Source organism: Aquila chrysaetos, chromosome 24, assembly GCF_900496995.4.
Source record: "Aquila chrysaetos chrysaetos chromosome 24, bAquChr1.4, whole genome shotgun sequence".
In the NCBI taxonomy this organism is placed as follows: domain Eukaryota; kingdom Metazoa; phylum Chordata; class Aves; order Accipitriformes; family Accipitridae; genus Aquila; species Aquila chrysaetos.
The window spans coordinates 18,796,410-18,815,452 of record NC_044027.1 but is presented as its reverse complement, the minus strand read 5'-3'; the positions used below and the strand labels follow the sequence as shown (position 1 = coordinate 18,815,452).

Here is a 19,043-nt window from a genome sequence, read left to right as displayed (position 1 = left end):
GATCATCACTTCCAAATACTCGTTTTTAGTTAAGAAGGAAAGCCCTTTAACACATATTAAAGTTGTTGCCAGCATTAGCACAGAAGCACTTCATATCCTCTTAGAGCTGCCAAAACATTTTCAATAGGAGTCAGGTGGCTTAATTATCTTTGAGTCCTTGGAAGAATTACAAAAAAATTCAAGTTGAAAGAAACCTTCTCACAGCAGCAGATGCATAGAGCTCATCTGTTAAAGCTGTTTCTACGAGTCTAGGAGAGGGAGGGAAAAGGGATCATATATCATTTTACCATAGCCTTTCCCTTCTTACAAATGTGTCCATTTCTGATGTCCGCTTTCTTACCAAGTTAGTGCAATACATTAGTGCAAAACCAAACTGGAAGTAAAAGTACTTATTCAAATAAGTACTAAGTAATTGCAGAAAATAAAAAAATAATGCTAAATGGTTACAACCTTAATTTAAAGAGAATCCTGGCTAAGTGGTCACATCAATACTTTTCCTCAGCTAAAGTGCATGACTTATTCTAATCTCTGCTGTCCTACTCCTTAGATCTAACATTCTATTCAGATCTTTGATTTGCTGTACATCCCTTGTGCTGCCCTCTAACATTAGGAAGCAGAAAGCAACAACCAAAGCCAGAGTCAAAATGTAGCATATTTGAGCTCAATCTGATGTTGTGCCTGTCATCCCCCTTTGTGGAAAAAAAAACCCCAAAACTGAATTTTGCAACAATCGGCATCACTTTCTTCTAACTGCTCAGGCTACTTCAAGATGAATAAAAGATCCTTCATGAAAGGAGGACAGGTGTTGCATTAGCAACATGACTGTCAAGAAACACTCTTCTTGTAAATTGGCATTTGCTAGGAAAAAAATCAGAAGAGCTCATGCACTTCCTTCTTGGCAGGCTCTGGAGCCATCTTCCTTTAGACAACGGAGGAAAAGCATCTTCGCTATCCAAGTACAAATCTCCCATATTCTTAAGCTACAGTTACTAAGATATGACAGCTGCAAGAAAAATTGGCTGTGAACTACATCAGAATTACAAAGAGGAATGGAAGTGATCTATGCAAAATAAAGACAAAGGGCTGTATTTTCTTTATACTACTTAATTTAGGTTTTTCTTTAATAAAATCCCAGTGAAACTCACAGATAGCTAAAATACACATGCTAAGAGAGAACCACCTAAAGACACAGCACAATTGAATTTCTACACGGTATTTAAGCATGCACTCAGAAATGAAAATACTTAAAACACCCTCTGAAGAAATCAGAAAACACAAAGCCAGAGAATAAGGGGTGTTGTGGGGATGATAGAGGACTAAATCCATACTAATCTCATCTCAGCTGGCTTCTGGAAATAACAAAAACTCCAAGCAGAAGGAGCAAACAGAATGAGAATATTCAGAATTGTAATTTTCAGAATGTGATTTTGCCACTTACCATTTGGACAGCAGCTCTCCCCACGTCTCAAGAATTTTTTCTGCACACTCTTTGGAAACATCTCCAGAACCACTTAAAAGTGGTTCGTCGTTGTCTGCCAACAGAATAGAGGAGATGCTATGAGATCAACAGCCATTACTCTACCTTTACAGATTTAAATGTCGCTCTCTTAACCATATCAGCATGTGGCACAAGAACTCCCTCTCATTTGCGGTGCAGTGCTTGCGCGCTCAACACAGAGAAGACAGAAGTATTCTCTTCTCAGAGGCACACAGTGATGTAACATGAGGCAGAAGACAAGCAGCAACATGTGAAATTCTGGTTAAAAATCAGGAAAACAATTTACCATGAGGGTGGCCAAACTGATACAAGGGCCCAGAGAGGTTGTGGAACCTTCATCATTGGAGACTGTCAAAACACAACAGGACAAGGCCTTGAACAATCTAGCTGGCTGGATTCATACTGAGTGGGAGGCACAGTTACTCCAGAGGTCCCTTCCCACTGAAGTAATTCTATTCTTCTACCTCAGACTTTTGGAAGGCTACAAAAATTCTCAAAGAGCACAACTTTCTGTATGTGAAAAGCTACAATACTGTAAAAGCAAAAAAGACAATAAAATCAACATGGTTCCACCAAGCAGCTGCAGACTTGGCATGTTGTTGCAGATCCATGAAAGTCCACGTGGTATTTTACTTTTAAATGTTTTGTACTTTTACTTTGAAAGCTACTACTCTTTGGTAACTTCCTTGGCTTAAATTAAACAGATTTTTGAATGAAACACATTAAATGCGGTGGAGGGGGAGGATTAGCATAATCACAGTAACTCTTTTTGAAACCAATACTAACTGATGTACTCCCAGATATTTTTAAACACAGCAAGTATCATATACAAAACCTACATTTCATTGATACAGTAGCCAACATTGGTTTTGCATTATTGAGGAAATATATTCTTTTTCATTAAATCTATGCTTTCTGAACTGACACCTGAACTTGTCAGCAAACTCTTGCAACGATGCAAGTCATATCAACTGTAAACAAAATATATGTATGTTCCTGGTCTAGAAAAGAATACCACTGTGGTTTAGCGTAGTCGTTAGAGATTGCTAATGAATAACACTTTGCAAAGGAGTTAATTTTCAAACCAGCTTTCCCCTCCTTCCCCTCCCCACCAAGAAGGGAAATTAAAGCACAAAAGTGAAACAATTCACCCAAGGCCACATAGAAGGCCAGCGGAAAAAGTGAAAAAGCAGAAACCCCAGTCATCTACATTTCAGCTCAGAGCTGTAAGGCCAGATGTTTATATAGTCAGAACTAGTCCATATTTTGGTTTAAGAGAACTTTTTAAAAGCAGAAAAAAGATCTTGAAAAAGCATTGAGTTTCAAGCTGGGCAGGTCCTGATATAGTTTTATGTATTACAGATGTCTATACTCGCCTCTTCACTAAAATATGCTGCTTGCTTTTATTTCCAAATAATATCACCTTCTCATTTGTACTCTCAAATCTGTTCACAGCTGCTCGAGGAGGGGCAGAAGCTACATGATAATCCCAAATTTTTAGCAGCCTCTTTTCACATTGTTCCAAATATATCATACTGGAGGCTTCAAGAGGCCTGGGCTGAGAAAAGTAGAGACACAGAAGTGTCACACAAGGGAGAGGCTGATCCAGAATGTGAGGGTATTGGTTATCGAATACTCACAGCATTAAAGCAAGGAAGGGGAAAAAAAAAAAAAAAAAAAAAAAAAAAAATCAGTAGGCCAGATTCTGACTGGAAAAGATTTGACATGTTTCGTAACTATGTTATTTATCAACTGCCTGTTTTTTCAAAGTATACAAAGCATACAATCCACTTCTTACCTTCCTCTTCATCATCCTCTGGAGGAGAAGGAATCATCGAGCCCTGTGACCCAGACTGGGGCAGACGAAGAGAGGGGCTTGCTGTAGTTTTTCTTCTCTCCCTTTCTGATTCACTTTCTAGGCACACAACTTCATATAACGTGTCCGAGTTATTCTTTCTGTCCTTTTGCTTTATCTAGGAAACAAGTTTCATTTTACTGAGAAAAGCTATACAAATGCCCAGATTAATTCATAAGGTTCTACCTTCTCTTTTTGGAATAGGAGAGCTGAGAAACAATTTTCATCACATTCTACAGTGAGGAATGTTCAACCCTTGCAGCACACTTAATGCATCGTACAGGCCTGCAAGTGTTTCTACCCCTAATGCCCTAGAAAAATCTGTAAGCATACTGCACCCAAAAGGCACAAGTATCTGTAACAGATAGAGCAGAAGTGACGTTCGGGTCTGCCATGCACAGGTAGCTCATCTTTTCAACCGTAAGTGGACTGGACACAAATGCATAGATTTTTAAAGCTGTAAAGGCATTTGTCCAACAAACGGTCTAAGAGAGGAAGGTTCCTTAACATGAAGCAACTCTGCCTTTAAATAAAGATTAGTGGAAAATTAAAAACAAACCTTTAAAATTATGTGTAATTTATTTCTTTAACTTTCTGGGGATACTGATGGTGGCAAAAGGAGAGTTTTAATAAAAATTGTTAGGATTTCTTTTCCCACCATGACAACTGTCTTTGGAGATACTTCCAAGTCACGTATCTGTGTATACATTGCTGCAGGAACACAAACTGTTGAGTCCCAAAGTCTATTATGTGGCTCTGTTTTTTCCTCAATTTTCAATGCTTTTATACCTTCCTTTCCTTTAAAGGAAGATTTGTCTTTGTGAAGTGGTTCTAAAATTTTAATACAGTCTAAGGATTTGGAACTTTTTTTTTCAGAAATGAATAAAAATAGAGAGTAGAAAAGGAAAGGTGAAGAAAAGAGGGAAATAAAATTTATAATTATACTCTACACTAAGCTCCTAGTGCTCAATTTTATCCTTTGGAGTATTAAAAATGAAGAGAAATACATCAAAACTAAAAATGACTAAATCATTAAATGTAATCTGAGCAAATAAAATCCCTCTGCTTCCACCATTTCCGAATAAAGAAACACTGCCAAAGTAAGATAAGCCAATTCTACACAGCTGTATTTTTAATAGGCTAATCATGACTCCATAGAAATAGGTTTCCCTTCCAGGCTTATCAGGCAGTACATTCTATATTTGTTGCGTCCACTATGAATTTTGATAATCTTCCATTAGTAAACACTGGAAGTTGGATAACCCGACAGTGCCTCTGGAAAAAAGAGAATTAGCTAAGATAAGTCACAATGCCTGTGAATTTGCTAAGACAAAAGATACAGAATTAGCTACGTAAGATAAGCTTCCTTTAAACTGCCAAATAAAAAAGGCACCTTTTGGAGGTTGTAGAATATTTATAGCCCAACAGCCTTAACTGTTCAACATCTCCATGCTCCACCTCAAAAATACCCTAAGTAAAAAGACTGATCTCATCCATGAAGAATTTTTCCACCTTAAATTTTGAAGGAAGTTCTAAAGGAAAGTTTCCAAAATGTTTATTCATATTTTACATAAAAAATAGAACATACACAAAAAAGTATCCTTACTGAACCTCATCTTTGTTACTACCAAGATGCCATTATTTGCTAGCACCTTAAGACAAGTGCAAAAAGAACTAAGGAAAGACTCTTATTTCATTCAAAACCTCTTTAAAAAAAGAACACTTATCAAGAAATCAGGACTCCAACCTTGCTTTTTTGGGCTGCACCCAGAATTATAAAACCTTGAGAGAGGACATACATCCACATTGTTATTTGCTTCTATATATTTCCATTTCTTTAAACAGGACTTTAATTTCAGAACAATAATTTCTAAAGCAGGAGAACAGCAGCTACTTCAAGTACATCATCTCTTTAGTGACTTGGACCTTCAACTTTCCAGCCTTATTTTGAGACTAAGTTATTGCCTTGTACTGCTATTATGAATATCCTGGACAGAAATAATCCTTTCCTTTTTAGTAGATAGGGTAAAAAAGTAAGTTGGAAAAAACAGTAAAAGTTTTTAACAAGTTCTGGGGATTTTTTTGTGGTTCCTTGGGTCTTTTTTTCCCCAGGGCAAACTTGGGGTATGTTTGAAATCTCTGCTTCCAACCATGTTCAAGGGGGAAAACAGCCTTTCACAAAAAAGAATTTTTTTTCTAACTTCAGGTGGATGTTTGCTCATCTAAAAAAAATAATAAAATATATTGGATTTGTATGATAAAATCAATTCAGTGACATATCAGATAGCATGTCACCAGGATTATATCAAAGCCTTTTTTTCTCTTAACCCTTAATTTTACATACTTACCCTACTATACCCTTATGCAAGCAACTCTCAGCATAGCGCCTGTTTGCAGATAAATACTCTGTTCCTTTTATTTCTGTGGTTTGGCTGGAAAATCCGTAAGCCTCTATGTAACTTTGCAGCCTCATCAAAGCTATCAAAATTTGCTTTGGAATGAGAAGATCCAGCTTTTAATGGGAACTTTAGATAGCCAGCAACAATTAGCATAATGAAGGATAGCTTTTCTAAAATTGAAGAGCGTTTATTATACTACTTTGATTCAGGAGTAAAATGTTGAAATACGAACATTATATTAGTAAAGATTTTACCAATCATAGGGAGAAACAGCCATAGTGAAATTCTGATCTGCCAACAGGCACCAATAACTACAATTCATCTTTACCTTCAATGCATTTGCATTTATTCAGCATTGTACCATAAACCTACCTCTCAAGTCTCGAAACAATATAATTGACTGTGCCACAGTTATATTTGAAAAACAACCTTGCCAAATCCCAAATTAACTGTCGATTTTATTTATTTATTTTTAAATAAATACCTGTTTCAATTTTAGAAAGAAATTTTCAGTCGAGCTACGTTTGCTGAAGGGCCAGAACAATCTCTCATTAGGTGAGCAAACTCTGACTTTAGTCTCCAGAATGAATCGAACAGGTTCCTGAACCTCAGTTATTACCAAATCCACAGCGGTAGTCATGAACAGTACTTTATCTAGAGAGAAAAATCAAAGCAATAGTATTAAAAGAAATATTTCAAACAAAATATTCCATAACCTCTTTCCTAGTAACATGAAAGAACAAATGAAACTTTTCTGCAGAATTCAATTTTTTCCCTAATTTAACATCTCAAAACCATAGAAGTTTCAAAATAGGAAAATAAGATGACTACGCACTATCCACTAGAGAGTAAGGAAACTTAAGTCTTCAAGCCAAGAAAATGTTCTTGTTAAAGAGAATAAAAATTTTGCTTTTCCAAATCCCACTGAAAAGCAACAAAAATCTTCATTAAACATTATAAAGGATCTGCGTACTTAACTCCACAGTGCAGATCTCTTGCCATCTAGCCTAATTACATTTTAGTTGGGTTTTGTTTTTAGAAGTTACTTAGACAACACTTAAGTCCCACCACATTAAAGGTAGCACTTAAGACCATCTCAGATGTGAGATTCAGAAAATTGACTATACAGTATGATGCTCCAAACAGAGGCAACTGGACTCAGTGACCTATTAGATCTCTTCTGGTACTAAATGATAAATTGTGTCCTTTAGGTAGGATGGCATTCAATCTAGCAGCAGACTGCACCCAGCTGCACCCAGCAGTGGACTTTTATGACTTTGCCCAGTCAATTTCTATTAACTTCCCAACCTTTGGCGTACAACTGTGACAATACATTGAAAAGATGATAATTCAGCTGACATCTTAAAAGAAGTAATGACAGATCTGTTTCAGGACTGAAGAGAGCAATGCAGCATCAGCTATTTTCAGATTACAGTTGGGAGTGTTTTAGTTTCATTTTCATAGGTACAGGAATCCTTCTTTTTAATTAAAAAACTTGGATTCAGAAAAATCTGAGCTGACCACAGAAACTAAGCAAAGAAGAAACCTGCAATAGCCATTTAGTGCAACTCTCAATGGGATTCTTAAGAAGCTCTAATTGTGCACAAAGCATCTGCATCCTGTCCCCAACCTATACAGCCTCCTACTGGGATACAGTTATTCTTACAAGGTATTATTACTGAACACAGGAGCTTTCTTCTAGCCTTGTATTTTGTTTAGATGTTTATGTTACATCTGGCATCCTACTTTCTGAGAATATATCCCATACTATGAAGGTCTTTTTGCAGGATTCATCTTAAAAGAAAAGAGAATTGATCCAAAGCCCACTATGTAAGTCATTCGCCCTGGCTAGGGATAACATCTGGCAAAGTTCATACCTTTTGGTGTTTCTTCATTTACAAACTGGAAGTGTGGAGATTTTTGATTCCAGCTCCCAGTGATCACGTATGATTTCCCATCAGAACTTTTACCCATGGACTCCTGGAAACAAGGTAAGGTTATGTATTTTTATTTAAATTAAAGAAATCTCTACATTATGAAGTCTCAGCCCAATAAAACAGCTACTGCACTGGCAAGAGAAGGGCAAGCATCTGAAGTCCATGTGACACAGTCCTGTAACAGAGATCATCTCTGAAGAAAAGAATAGAGTTCCCATGCAATCTTTGGTGTCCTTGCTGATAACATAAAAATGCCAAATAATACTAACTGTTATATATGTATGTGGTATGAACGTCTGTCTAGTGAGAGCTGAAGACCAATAGCTCATTTTGGAGGTGGCTATTTGACAGCAATTTTCAGCTCACACAGGTGTAGGTGAGATCACAGCCAAGTACTTGGAAAGACAGGACTCCAAGCTGCAAAAGCTTTGCTTTTTTGTTGCTGTTTGGGAAAAAAAAAAGAAAAAAAAAAACCAAAACCCAAACCCACACACAAAACAAAAAAAACCCACCACCAAAAAAAAAAAAAAAAAAAACCCCAAACCACAAAACCCCACTAAAACCAGAAAAAACAAACCAAAAAAAAGAAACACCTGCCTGAGTGGTAAAGCATTTAAACATATAAGGCTTTAATCATGAACTTCGGGGATGTAGTTCATTGCCTCTAATACAAGAAAACAAATTAAATCAGAACGCTCTCTTACAAACTGCTGAACTTGTAAACTTGGCAGATGTTTCACATTAACATACCTTCTACTTCACTATGATGTTTTAATACACCAGATGTTTTGTTTTATTCTAAGTAGTTATTTTATATAATAAATTTTACTCTAAAACATCCTGAGATCCAGCTTTATTCAGCAAACAAAACACATGTTATTCAGCTATTAAGAACCAAATCAATATTTTATCTTTAGGGTTCAGCGTGTCTGTCTACCTACCAACCTTATTTTCTGGGCCCGGTAAAAAGCAAAATTATTCATGTAGTATTGGACCTTTTTGGGTACTCACTACTGTAACAAGCATGTACTTCATAAATACTAGCAAGTTTGTTTTCACAACACACTTGTGAGGTCAGATGATGTCTTTCATCATTTTATAGATGGAGAAGTGAGTCATAAAAATAAAGCGCCCACTAATTCTCAGTGTTATGTTTGAAGCCGCTTAAATCTCAATTTTTACAGTGATAAGTATGCTATAAAACTTTTTATGTTCAAAGCACAGCTCTTTAATATTCAGCACTTCCAAAAATAAGGCTCCATGTTTCTTATTTCAGGCCCCTAACTGACAACAGTCATGACAGACTGCAAAATTGGGCAACTCCCTTGACCAAGCACCAGGTCATATTCTAACTCCGTAGGAGGCAGGAATTCAACGCAGTTTCCCAGAGCCTCAACCTCAATAGTATAAGCGACAGCATCAATCCCCATCAACAAGTGTACATAAGCATCTAAATCTTTTCTGTCTATCCTGAGATCACGCACAATCATTATCAAAATTATTACTGAATTTTGTTAAGATCCTTACCAAATCTAAAAGGTGCATGTCACCGCTCCGAACATCTTTCCCACGGCTAAGGAGAAGGCCAAAACATCTGCAAAACCAGGCAAAAAATTAAATGGCAAAAATTAGACTTACTCATAAACAAACCACTAACGTTCCTTACCTAAATATTTGCTGTCATACATCACAAGCAGCCCATGAATCCAATAACAAATGTCAACAAACCTTGACATTTGAAAGCAGCATCAAGTATGTCAAGCAAAACAACGTCAAGCCAATATTAAGTGTCAAGCAAGATTTCATAAGCATATTTAGAATATGATTTTACCCTGCCTACAGTAGCCTGGAAAGTTGTTCCATTATCTTTGTTTACAAGACAGTGTAATATAGACATTGCTAATAAGGGTTCCTTATCCCACAGGACAACTTAGCCTGCATTCTTCTTCCCTTCTTTTCTTTTTTTGAGACGTATTTGCATAGAATTTACCCTTTGATACAGACAAGAATCAGGAAATTCCAGATAAAGTGCAAGGACTTGTCTTTTATGTTTTCATTTTGCAAAGACTTTTGGCCCAAACAGGTATATTCCACTTCATCCTCTGATTTACCACACTGTCCCGCATTTCATTTCAGACTGGCAGAAGCTGCATCTTTTCTCTGTAGTATGAGCAGCACTAAACTCTGTCAATAGTCAAGAACTGCTAGTTTATTTCTAAGCAGTGGAAGATTTGAAGTCTGAGCTCCCCCCTTCCCTCACAGACGCTTCATATTCTAGAATTCCAGACTGTGGCAGATTCAAAGCGTACCATACAGCAATATTGTCAGATGCAACAGAGATTAAATGAAAGCAAATTCAAATAACTCAGTCACTTATTATAGCCTAAGCATTTAAGACAAACTGGCCACTGAAAATAAAAGCAGTATGTTTTTTAAAAAAGATTTTTAAATCGGGATGCGACCACTGATTCCACAACCAGATCTGTGCAAGATCAGACTGCGCCTGTATTGTACCCCCTGCCACACACATGCTGAAACAAGCCAATCTGATCTTCTGCACAATCCCACTTGACAGAGGTGTGGCATTAAATTACACAAATGGAGTATTCATAGAACAATTACTAATCTGCTGCCTCAGAGGAAAGAACACAAAACATCAAAACAGATAAAGAATTTTTTAAAAATTTATGAAATTACCTCTCAATAGCAAGTTCTTTATTAGTTGTCTGTTGGACGTAAATCACTATCTTCTTATCAATTCCTTGGCGGAGTTTAAAGCATTGCCTGTCCTTGTCTTTGGGAACTGCACTGTTATTTACCAGGAAAGGGAAAAAAACAAACAAACAAACAAAAACCTCAGAATGTCATTTATCTGTATTCCTTGCATGTATCAAAACCAGCAACAGACACTTGGTGAAGCCAGCTTTTTACACAAAAGCACTCAAGACCCTTCTTCCTTGCACACTGCAATCAGTAACATGAAAGAAATGGCAACGTGATTATGTGATGTTATTTTACGATCATTAGGTGAAAACCAAGGACACTTAGTTTGCAGAATAAAACCCATGATTTTATACTGTGTGGCTTAGTGTTGTTAGGCTTCCATCAGCATTTCAAGAAAGCTTCTAAATATTGATTCCCCGTGTAACATGCAAGTATTATTTGTTAAGTAACTACTTATAAGAAACTGCATATTGCTTGCTTTCACAAGCGAGGTGACTGCTGGGGCAACATGATAAGCCAACAAGCCAAGAAAGTGCACCAATCTTTAGACTATTTCCCTTATTTTTTCTCCAGAGCGCCCCTTCTCCTAAATGCTGCAAAAAGAGGGGATAGTGTGGTGGAAAAACCTAGAATTACACTTCAATGCCAATACACATGCTAAAGTTTTACCATCAATATTCCCTGTTGACCAGCACAGTTACATTAAATACTGGACAAATTGAGACTGGTGGGTTTTGACTTTCTTTTTAAGTCAACCGCATGTTCACTTTTCTCTTGGATATAAAAATAATCCTTATTTTATTTCAGACTTTCAAACCATGCATTGTTACCCCCAGGAGTTGCAAAATGGACGGTGGAGTATTGCCCATAGTTTAACACCTCAAACAAAACTTGGGTTTATTTTCTGACAGTGGGTGCTTACCCAGGCCAGGGAATAACAGACTGCCTTTAACTGTCAGCAGGAGTTTTGTCTCCAGGGCCAGGACAGTGGATTTACATACTTAGAGCCAGTACATGCCATCAGACCTCATTTCCACAGCATGACAGAAATGCACTACTAGTGACCCAGAGTGACAAGTGAAGGTAGATGAGCCAAGACAGGGTCAGGTACATTAAAGATTGAGATCAGAGACTGAGTATGTGGAAAGTGTTCTCTCAACTTCCAGGTGAGTATGGGTCTGCACGCAAAGGGTCATATGAGGATTAACATCAAACTGATAAAGTTTGCTATGTGAATTAAAACCTGTACTGTATGCCCAATGTAGGTAGGATTCTGCTTAGCTGGAGGCAAAAAATCCACTTTTCTTCACCTTGTACAGAGTAGGTACATAGCTTTTAAACAAATGCCCTGTTCCACTCCTAATGCAGCTGTATTTTTGTGGCTGAAAAGATCTTTAGATACACCTCCATAGCAAAGGCTGAGGTTCAGCCTACAGTCCATGCTGACATACCCACGCTGGCTAGGACTGAAACAGTTCTTAGCAGCGCAACTTCTGGAAACCACGTAAGCATCAAATCCTAGGCTGGCTTACACTACCTGCACTGCCGTGGCTATGCTGACATTAGCACCAAGCCAGCAAGATTGAACTTCACCTTGCGTATCCCCGTGTGCTGCAGCCACGCTTCTGCCTGCTGTGCACCTCAGCGGCTGCTGCTGCATCCAAGCCTAAGAGCCGTCAGCATCTTTTCAGGCTCAGGCCCTAAGCTAAATCATTTTTCAGTTTCAACACTTGAGCAGTCCTTTGGAGTGCTGAATAACTACTGGATTATTAAATGGGATTTGTTCACTCAATAAATAAAACTAGAGCTGGATGTAAAACCAAGAAGAGAAACATCTCTGAAGCTGTGGCTAGGAGCCAAAGTGCTCAACAAGTCAGAGTATTTGGCAGACATGCTGTACTGAAATAAAGACACTTCAGCAATTACAGAACACTATAAATGGTTATATAAAACATCTAAAGGCACTGGGTATAGGCTAAGCAGAAAAATAACTTTTTAGCATAAACTAAAAAAGGTCTTTTTAGAAACCAAGGTTATCCACCATCAGACTTAACATGAAAACAGCATTAGCCAATACAATGTGAAAAGCTGTTCTAATACTCTCACCCTACACTACCACTTGCTAATAACACCTGGTTCAGGAAAAAAAAAAAAAAGGAGGAAAAATTAAATTAAATTTTGAGAACTCAGTCAGAAAACAGAACCCGTTAGAAACAGAGGCAAGCTCTGTTCGTAAATCTTTTTTGATATTGATAAAGAAACACTACAGATCAGAACGGGTGAGTATTTTAATGAAACAGATCACAGCAAAACCAAGGAGAACTAATGATGATCTTTGAGAACAAAGTTGAATTCTGCCTTCTTTTCTGCTTTCAATAACCAATACAGAGATCAATCCTAAGAAATCACAGGGAAATGGGTACGGATGAAGGATTTATCGTTCATATTCTTAAAATGCATGATGTAACTAGAAGTTGCAATCACAAGGGGGAAATAAGGAAAGCTGGGTTTTCACTAGGATAAAAATAACAGCATGTCTACATAGGCAAATGTCATTCAAGAAATTTACCTTTCCTGGGCAGCACTGGAAGATTTCAGCCTGAACTATGCAACTCCAGTAACTACCAAAGCACTATCACATAAAGAGGAAGAACTCCAGCATGTATGATTTGTTCTATTACATTCTGCTCTCAAACGTCGCTAGAGAATTCTCTCTGTTCAACATATTTTAAGAAAGATTAAATTGAATTTATCCCATTGATGGAGCAAAATCAAACCTAATGACCAAAGTTAAAATGCAAAGTGGTCTTTATGTTCCTATATAATTACCTTCTGCCTCTACACAAACATCCTTCCTATGACTGTAAGTAAACAACTATTCAAGAAAGGGTTTTAAACAATATTGTTGAATTCTAGACACTTGCTGATCACAAATTCATAATCATATGGTTGTTTTCTGATACCGGGATGCATACAGAGCCATATCTCTGGAGCCAAAAAACACATTATGGACAACTACACCTTTATTTAGTTCTGGAACAGCAATGTGGGAACAAGTCGGAGATCTTGATCATCAAGCTCTCAGCTGATGAAGCAGTAATAACCCTGTACTAGATCTTAAAAGTAAATGCATCTTGTGACAAACAGATTTGGCTGAATACTTCTCTGGAGAGTAACTTATCTTTTTGGGATCAGCAAAATTATATTAAAAATTGAGGTTTTCAGAGTTTCTAGTTTTCTCTGCTTTCTTTCATGAGACTTTATTAAAAATATGCACCCTTATGCCTCCTGCATTAATTCACACATCCTCAGCACCTTTGAAAACCTGGCCGAAAATGTGCACAACTCTGGATATGAGAGCACAGTCACAATGATGCATTTTCAGCTTCAGCAGCAATTCAGCTGAACACAACTTAAAACGTATTGCATAGAAAAGGGTTTAAAGACAAAAGAAAAATGCAAACTATAAGAAGCACTTTGCAGGTAGCACCAGGATCAGTTCAACAACAAAGATGAAATAGTCCAGAGGGACATCGCTGTTTTACTTCCCAAAAATGTTTATGTCTGGGATTCATTTAAACTAGAATAGGAAACTTTCAAAAAGGGAATTTAGCGACCACCTCAGACTCACACTCTTTATTCACTCACTTTCCAACAGAACCAGATGCTGCACGCACAGGAATGAATAATCTATACCTGAAATAACCTTTCCCATCATCTTCTTTGATTTCCAGTGACACGGAGAAGGTGAAAATATCACTGTCTGGAGTCTGTGGGGTGGCAATGGCTGAGAGCGGAGTTTGTTTGGCAGAACGACGGAAGGCAGTGGCAAAGCTGTACAGTATTCGGCTCACCTGTGTTTAGACAGCACCAAAGAAAGATCAGAAAGCCACAGACATACAGAATGCATCGGTTGAAACCTACCTGAATTTCCACTAAAGAATAAAATGAGAAGTAACTGTACAAAAATAATTCAGGTTTAGCATCTAATTAACTGGTTTTCTGCACTTATTAAAAGGATAAACTATTAAACATGCATTCTTATTTCATACCTAAGGTTTCTATAATTATCTTAACTTGGGGTAGAAAAAAGCCAAAAGTGATGAATTACATTACTTCTAACATGCCTGAAAGACTTCAATTTCATTTCAGTAGTAACATTTACATGTACATAATTATCGTTTGGCAAAAAGATTCAACTTACAGCCTCTTGGATTTCACATCGGAAGACATGAATCCTGAAGAGTTCTGCATTGTAGTGGCTTTCAGTGAAAGCAAAGCAATCGCTTTCAGGGGTTCCATCATGCCCTCGTACACAGAAAAGGATTTTATAGATTGGATAATTTGCTATTTCTGTGTTCGTCTGAGGATCTAAAAGTCTGTTAAAAGAGAGAAAGAGGAAAAAAACCCCAAAGCTTGCACCTTCAGAACAATTATTTCAGCCAGATATTAACTTGCAAGCTTTAACAATGTCATAGCTACTGGTGAAAGTACATCACAAAGAAACTAGCTCCTGACTGTCGTTTACTGCAAAACTTGACCAGAATAATTATATATAAATTGAACAGCATAGAAAAGAACAATGCAACAGACATTTCCACCAATAATTTCCCCATAGTTTTCAGGGCTTAGCCTTCAAAAGCTACACTAATACGCAGCAATGGATAGCCTCATCCCTGTTAAGCCTTGTGTATCAGCCATTTTCCAGCCCTACAAACTAAATACTTTCCAGGCTATTTCCAAAGTCTTCATCAATAAGCACTCCCACTATGGCTTTGGGGACACCTTGGATCATCATAGTATTTCATACTGATCCTTGGACATAAAATGTCTTTGGTAAACAAATTCAAAGCATCACTTTTCTCAGATCTCTTTAAAACCCACTTTTTCCACTAAACAAAATCCCAAGTTGCTCATGTCTCCTCCCAGGTAAGCTGGTAGCTTGTTTCCTTTGCTAAAAGGAAATAAGATTAAATGCGCACAGTCATGGAGTACACCTGACTGAGCTTCATACCTCACTGTTCCTTCAGAGACATTAGGCACTGACAGAGTCACATCTAAAGAAATCTGGCACTGGCTTCGTAAGATGGACATCATTCTGAGGGCTTCCACTTCACTCCGGGGAGCATTCACAGAGGCACAACCTAAGTAGGTGAGCTTGCTAAACACCACGCTGTCCTCATCTGTCAGAGGTGTAAAAGGGCTCAAATCCTCACAGTCTAGGGTGAGACACAAAGTGGAACATAAGAAGCAAGACAAGGTATATGTAAGTAAATTATCAGAGATTGACTCATCTCTAACTAAATGACAAAAGCGACCAAGAAACACATTACAGAAAGTCAAGTCAGGACAAAATACTATAGGAAAACCCTGCCTGAAAGTGAGGTGCTGATGGCAGAGAGCAACTCAGCTATCCCAACTCTACAACCAGTTCACTCAGAGGGCTTCTTTTAAATATAAGAGTGCATTGATTTTCATTACAGCAATAAGATGCATAGACGAGCTAAAGAGACTAAAATTTTATACAGCCAGGTAAGAAATCATAGTACCTCTCAAGGCTAGTACAGCAAGTGTCTTCAGAAGAGAGGACAGTTCAGCATATGTTAACTCTTGCATCACATAACCTGGTTTTTACTGCACTAGTTGATTATAATGGGAGAAATGGGGAGAGGTTGGTGGACACACCTGTACGTAAATTCTCCTTCCTTTCCCCATAAAAAGCTAGCTCATAAGATACTACCAGGCATTCCACATTTTCTTTCTAACCTCCCTCAGATGGTTTCACTGGCAAACTCATTTCTGGTTTCTGGAGTCCTGCCACCGACACTGGGTTAATGGTAGAGGATGCTGAAGCTTCAAGGACAACAGGTTCTTCCCCATCTCCATCAGTTCTAACTTCTTCTCCATGGTCCCGGTCACTTGACTGATCTTCCATGGGTGGGTCCATCAGCACGTCTTCAAGCTCCCTTTGCAGCTGCTGTTCGCTTCCATTCCCCACAATCTAAGAGCCACAAACAGAGTTGGGACACAAAAAAAACTGTTTGAATGAAAAAGAAACCCCACCCCTCAGGCACAGGGTCATTCATATGGCTTTTTCTGCCAACCAAAGCAGCAGTTAACAAATTTAACCTAGTTACAACCCTAAACACAAACTGCAATGTGCAAATGCTCACCAGTATGGATTATATCCTCCCTACTTTAACAAATTAAACTCAAAGCAGGAATTTTCTAGCACTGGAAAAAGTGAGGAGACTACTTTCAAACTAGTCTTTAATCACCAACTACAAAGACTAGCTTATGACAGAAGAAACTTACAGATGTCCACAGTACAGTGGTCTATAATAATTCTCAAAATAGTACCAGAAAGGGCCAAATATAATTAAATATGCTATGTGGTTCACGGGTAAGACAGCAAGTCTTCACAGAAGAGAAGAATCTGGAACAGGATTATGCCATCATGCTGAGGAGAAGAGGTAGTGTTGTTTTATTTCCTAACACTCACCTACAGCCTGACTTTGCACTCATTGAAGTAAACATGAAAGCATGAAGCAATCTAAATGGTGTGAAATTAAGTTCTAAGCTAAAAAGAGAATGAAGACATTAATTTCAGGAAACTTAGATACTGTATCTAAGGAAACTCTTTGTCCATTCCTCTGCAATTAATAGGGAAGTGACTGATGCTTTACATAGTTTAGAAATTAAGCACAGAAATAGAGTTTACAGAAGTATTTTACCAGATGGCAGTCAGAGAAAGGTACTTGATTCCATCACTTCAGCTGCTGCTGGTTACTACTGTCTCAACTCTATGAGCTGGTTATCTATTGTCTCTATGAGCAGATATGCATTTCTATATCCTTACATCTCTGTAAGCTTACTGACTTAAGACGCTACATGCCAGCTAATAAAATCCAAATTGTGCAACTACCCCAAGTTCTTAAAAAGAGTGTAAAAGAAATCTTATTAAAGAAAATTTTCTTTTTTTTAAACCTGTAAAACAAGACAGTAAAGAAAAGAAGTGGTTAAAAACAGGAGGAAGAATACAGAGCAGACAGAAATCTGCCCATAACACAATCTCAGTATTGAAGCAAATTCCATCTGCCTCAAAAGTAGCATCTCATAATAGAAAATTATATTATCTTGAAAGTACCTGAAGCAATGGCCAAGGTTCTCACATTTCAACAGTAAATAAATCAACCTGAAGTCCAGTTAAGATTGCTGAAATAACACTGGAACAGATAACAGAACACCTTCATGCACACAGATGAGCTTTGCAATGAATTAAATATACTATGAGCAAAACATCAGATGTCACTTAGATATTTGTATGTGCATTTCCACCAGGCATGTCTCGGGAGTAATTACAGCAAGATTAGAGGTTTCTCAGTCAAGTCAGAATTCTGACATATGGTCATTTCCATCGCAACCCCAAAGACAAACTTTTCAGTTCAGAGGGAAAAGGAAGAAACATGAAGTTTACTTACTGTCTTCTCTTTTACACTCAGACCTACAATCTCCAAATAATTATCTGTATCTGCAGCCTCTATCTATATTGCATTAAAGGTGTAAATTGCATATTAGTTTTCTGGTGAAAAGTAACTATTTAATATACAAGAATATTAACAAAAGAACAGAAACTGGAATTACTCTAGAGTAGAGCAGAATACAATTACTTTAAGAGAAGAAAAGTCCCAGATCCCTGTTCTTCAGAAGAAAGTAGGCAAAAAATGAAATTCAAAGGTAATGAAAAAAACAACAAGCACACAAGATCCTAGAGGCAGGAGGGACATAAAAAGTAATAACCTAGTGACTGTTTTACTACAGAATCTAAACAACAACAACAAAAAAATCTGTCAGATGTTTATGCTCTTGAAACTCATGCTCAAACAGAAAGTAATTTTTAGGTATGGGTTAGAATACATTGATGTGCTAGCTGGGATCATCTGCCAGGAGCAGGACAGTAACTGTCTTACTCAGCTGTACATCCACAGAAGTATCAGTAACCTGTAACTAGTTACAGGAATCCACAGATTTGCATTTTCCTCCCAATAATTCTAGTATTCATTTGCATGATTCATCATGGAAGCAATGAAAAATCTTGCACAAGCATGTGGTCATCAAAGGCATAATCCTTTTAAGTATCAAGTTTATTATTCACGTCTTTGCAGGCGTTCGTCAGAAAGATGATGATGATGATGATGGAAGATGCACCATGTTACTTTACTGTACACAGTTTATATGTTTTGCAAGAAAATGTAATGAATCAATCATAATGTCCTGCCAGCCTTGTTAAAGCCTGTATATTAAAAAAACTAAAGTAACTTCTAGTTTACAGGACCTGTTTCTTATGTAACTTGAAGTTAAAATTCATTCTGGCAAAAACCTGCATCTCATGCTTTTGCTCACAGTGATTAAACAAGCTTCAGTTTTGGGTTTCGGAAAGGAAGGTAAAGAATTTACATCCAGTGAGAATTAAATGTTGCAGGGGTATTAACATAAAACGCACATAAAAAATGTTCTGTTCCATCAAGATTACAATCCACAAAAGTCTGAACAGTGGTCTACTGTATTTGGTAAAATAATCATTATCAATAACTTGCATCTAGATACTACCCCATAAAACATGATCTTGA

The 19,043-nt window shown here is 37.5% G+C and overlaps 1 protein-coding gene across 2 annotated transcripts in view; it reads right to left on the bottom strand.

Annotated features, from left to right (window-relative positions):
• Positions 1 to 19,043, bottom strand: part of RABGAP1 (RAB GTPase activating protein 1) — a 75,618-nt gene that overhangs the window by 45,555 nt on the left and 11,020 nt on the right. For both annotated transcript variants that reach the window (XM_030001060.2, XM_030001061.2), the window contains exons 3-12: positions 16,180 to 16,414; positions 15,428 to 15,632; positions 14,618 to 14,792; positions 14,110 to 14,267; positions 10,387 to 10,497; positions 9,217 to 9,283; positions 7,630 to 7,732; positions 6,237 to 6,406; positions 3,297 to 3,471; positions 1,439 to 1,532 (exon numbers count right to left, since the gene is read on the bottom strand). In XM_030001060.2, coding sequence (XP_029856920.1) covers positions 1,439 to 1,532; positions 3,297 to 3,471; positions 6,237 to 6,406; positions 7,630 to 7,732; positions 9,217 to 9,283; positions 10,387 to 10,497; positions 14,110 to 14,267; positions 14,618 to 14,792; positions 15,428 to 15,632; positions 16,180 to 16,414 — 1,493 coding nt within the window. The remainder of the gene's footprint in view (positions 1 to 1,438; positions 1,533 to 3,296; positions 3,472 to 6,236; positions 6,407 to 7,629; positions 7,733 to 9,216; positions 9,284 to 10,386; positions 10,498 to 14,109; positions 14,268 to 14,617; positions 14,793 to 15,427; positions 15,633 to 16,179; positions 16,415 to 19,043) is intronic.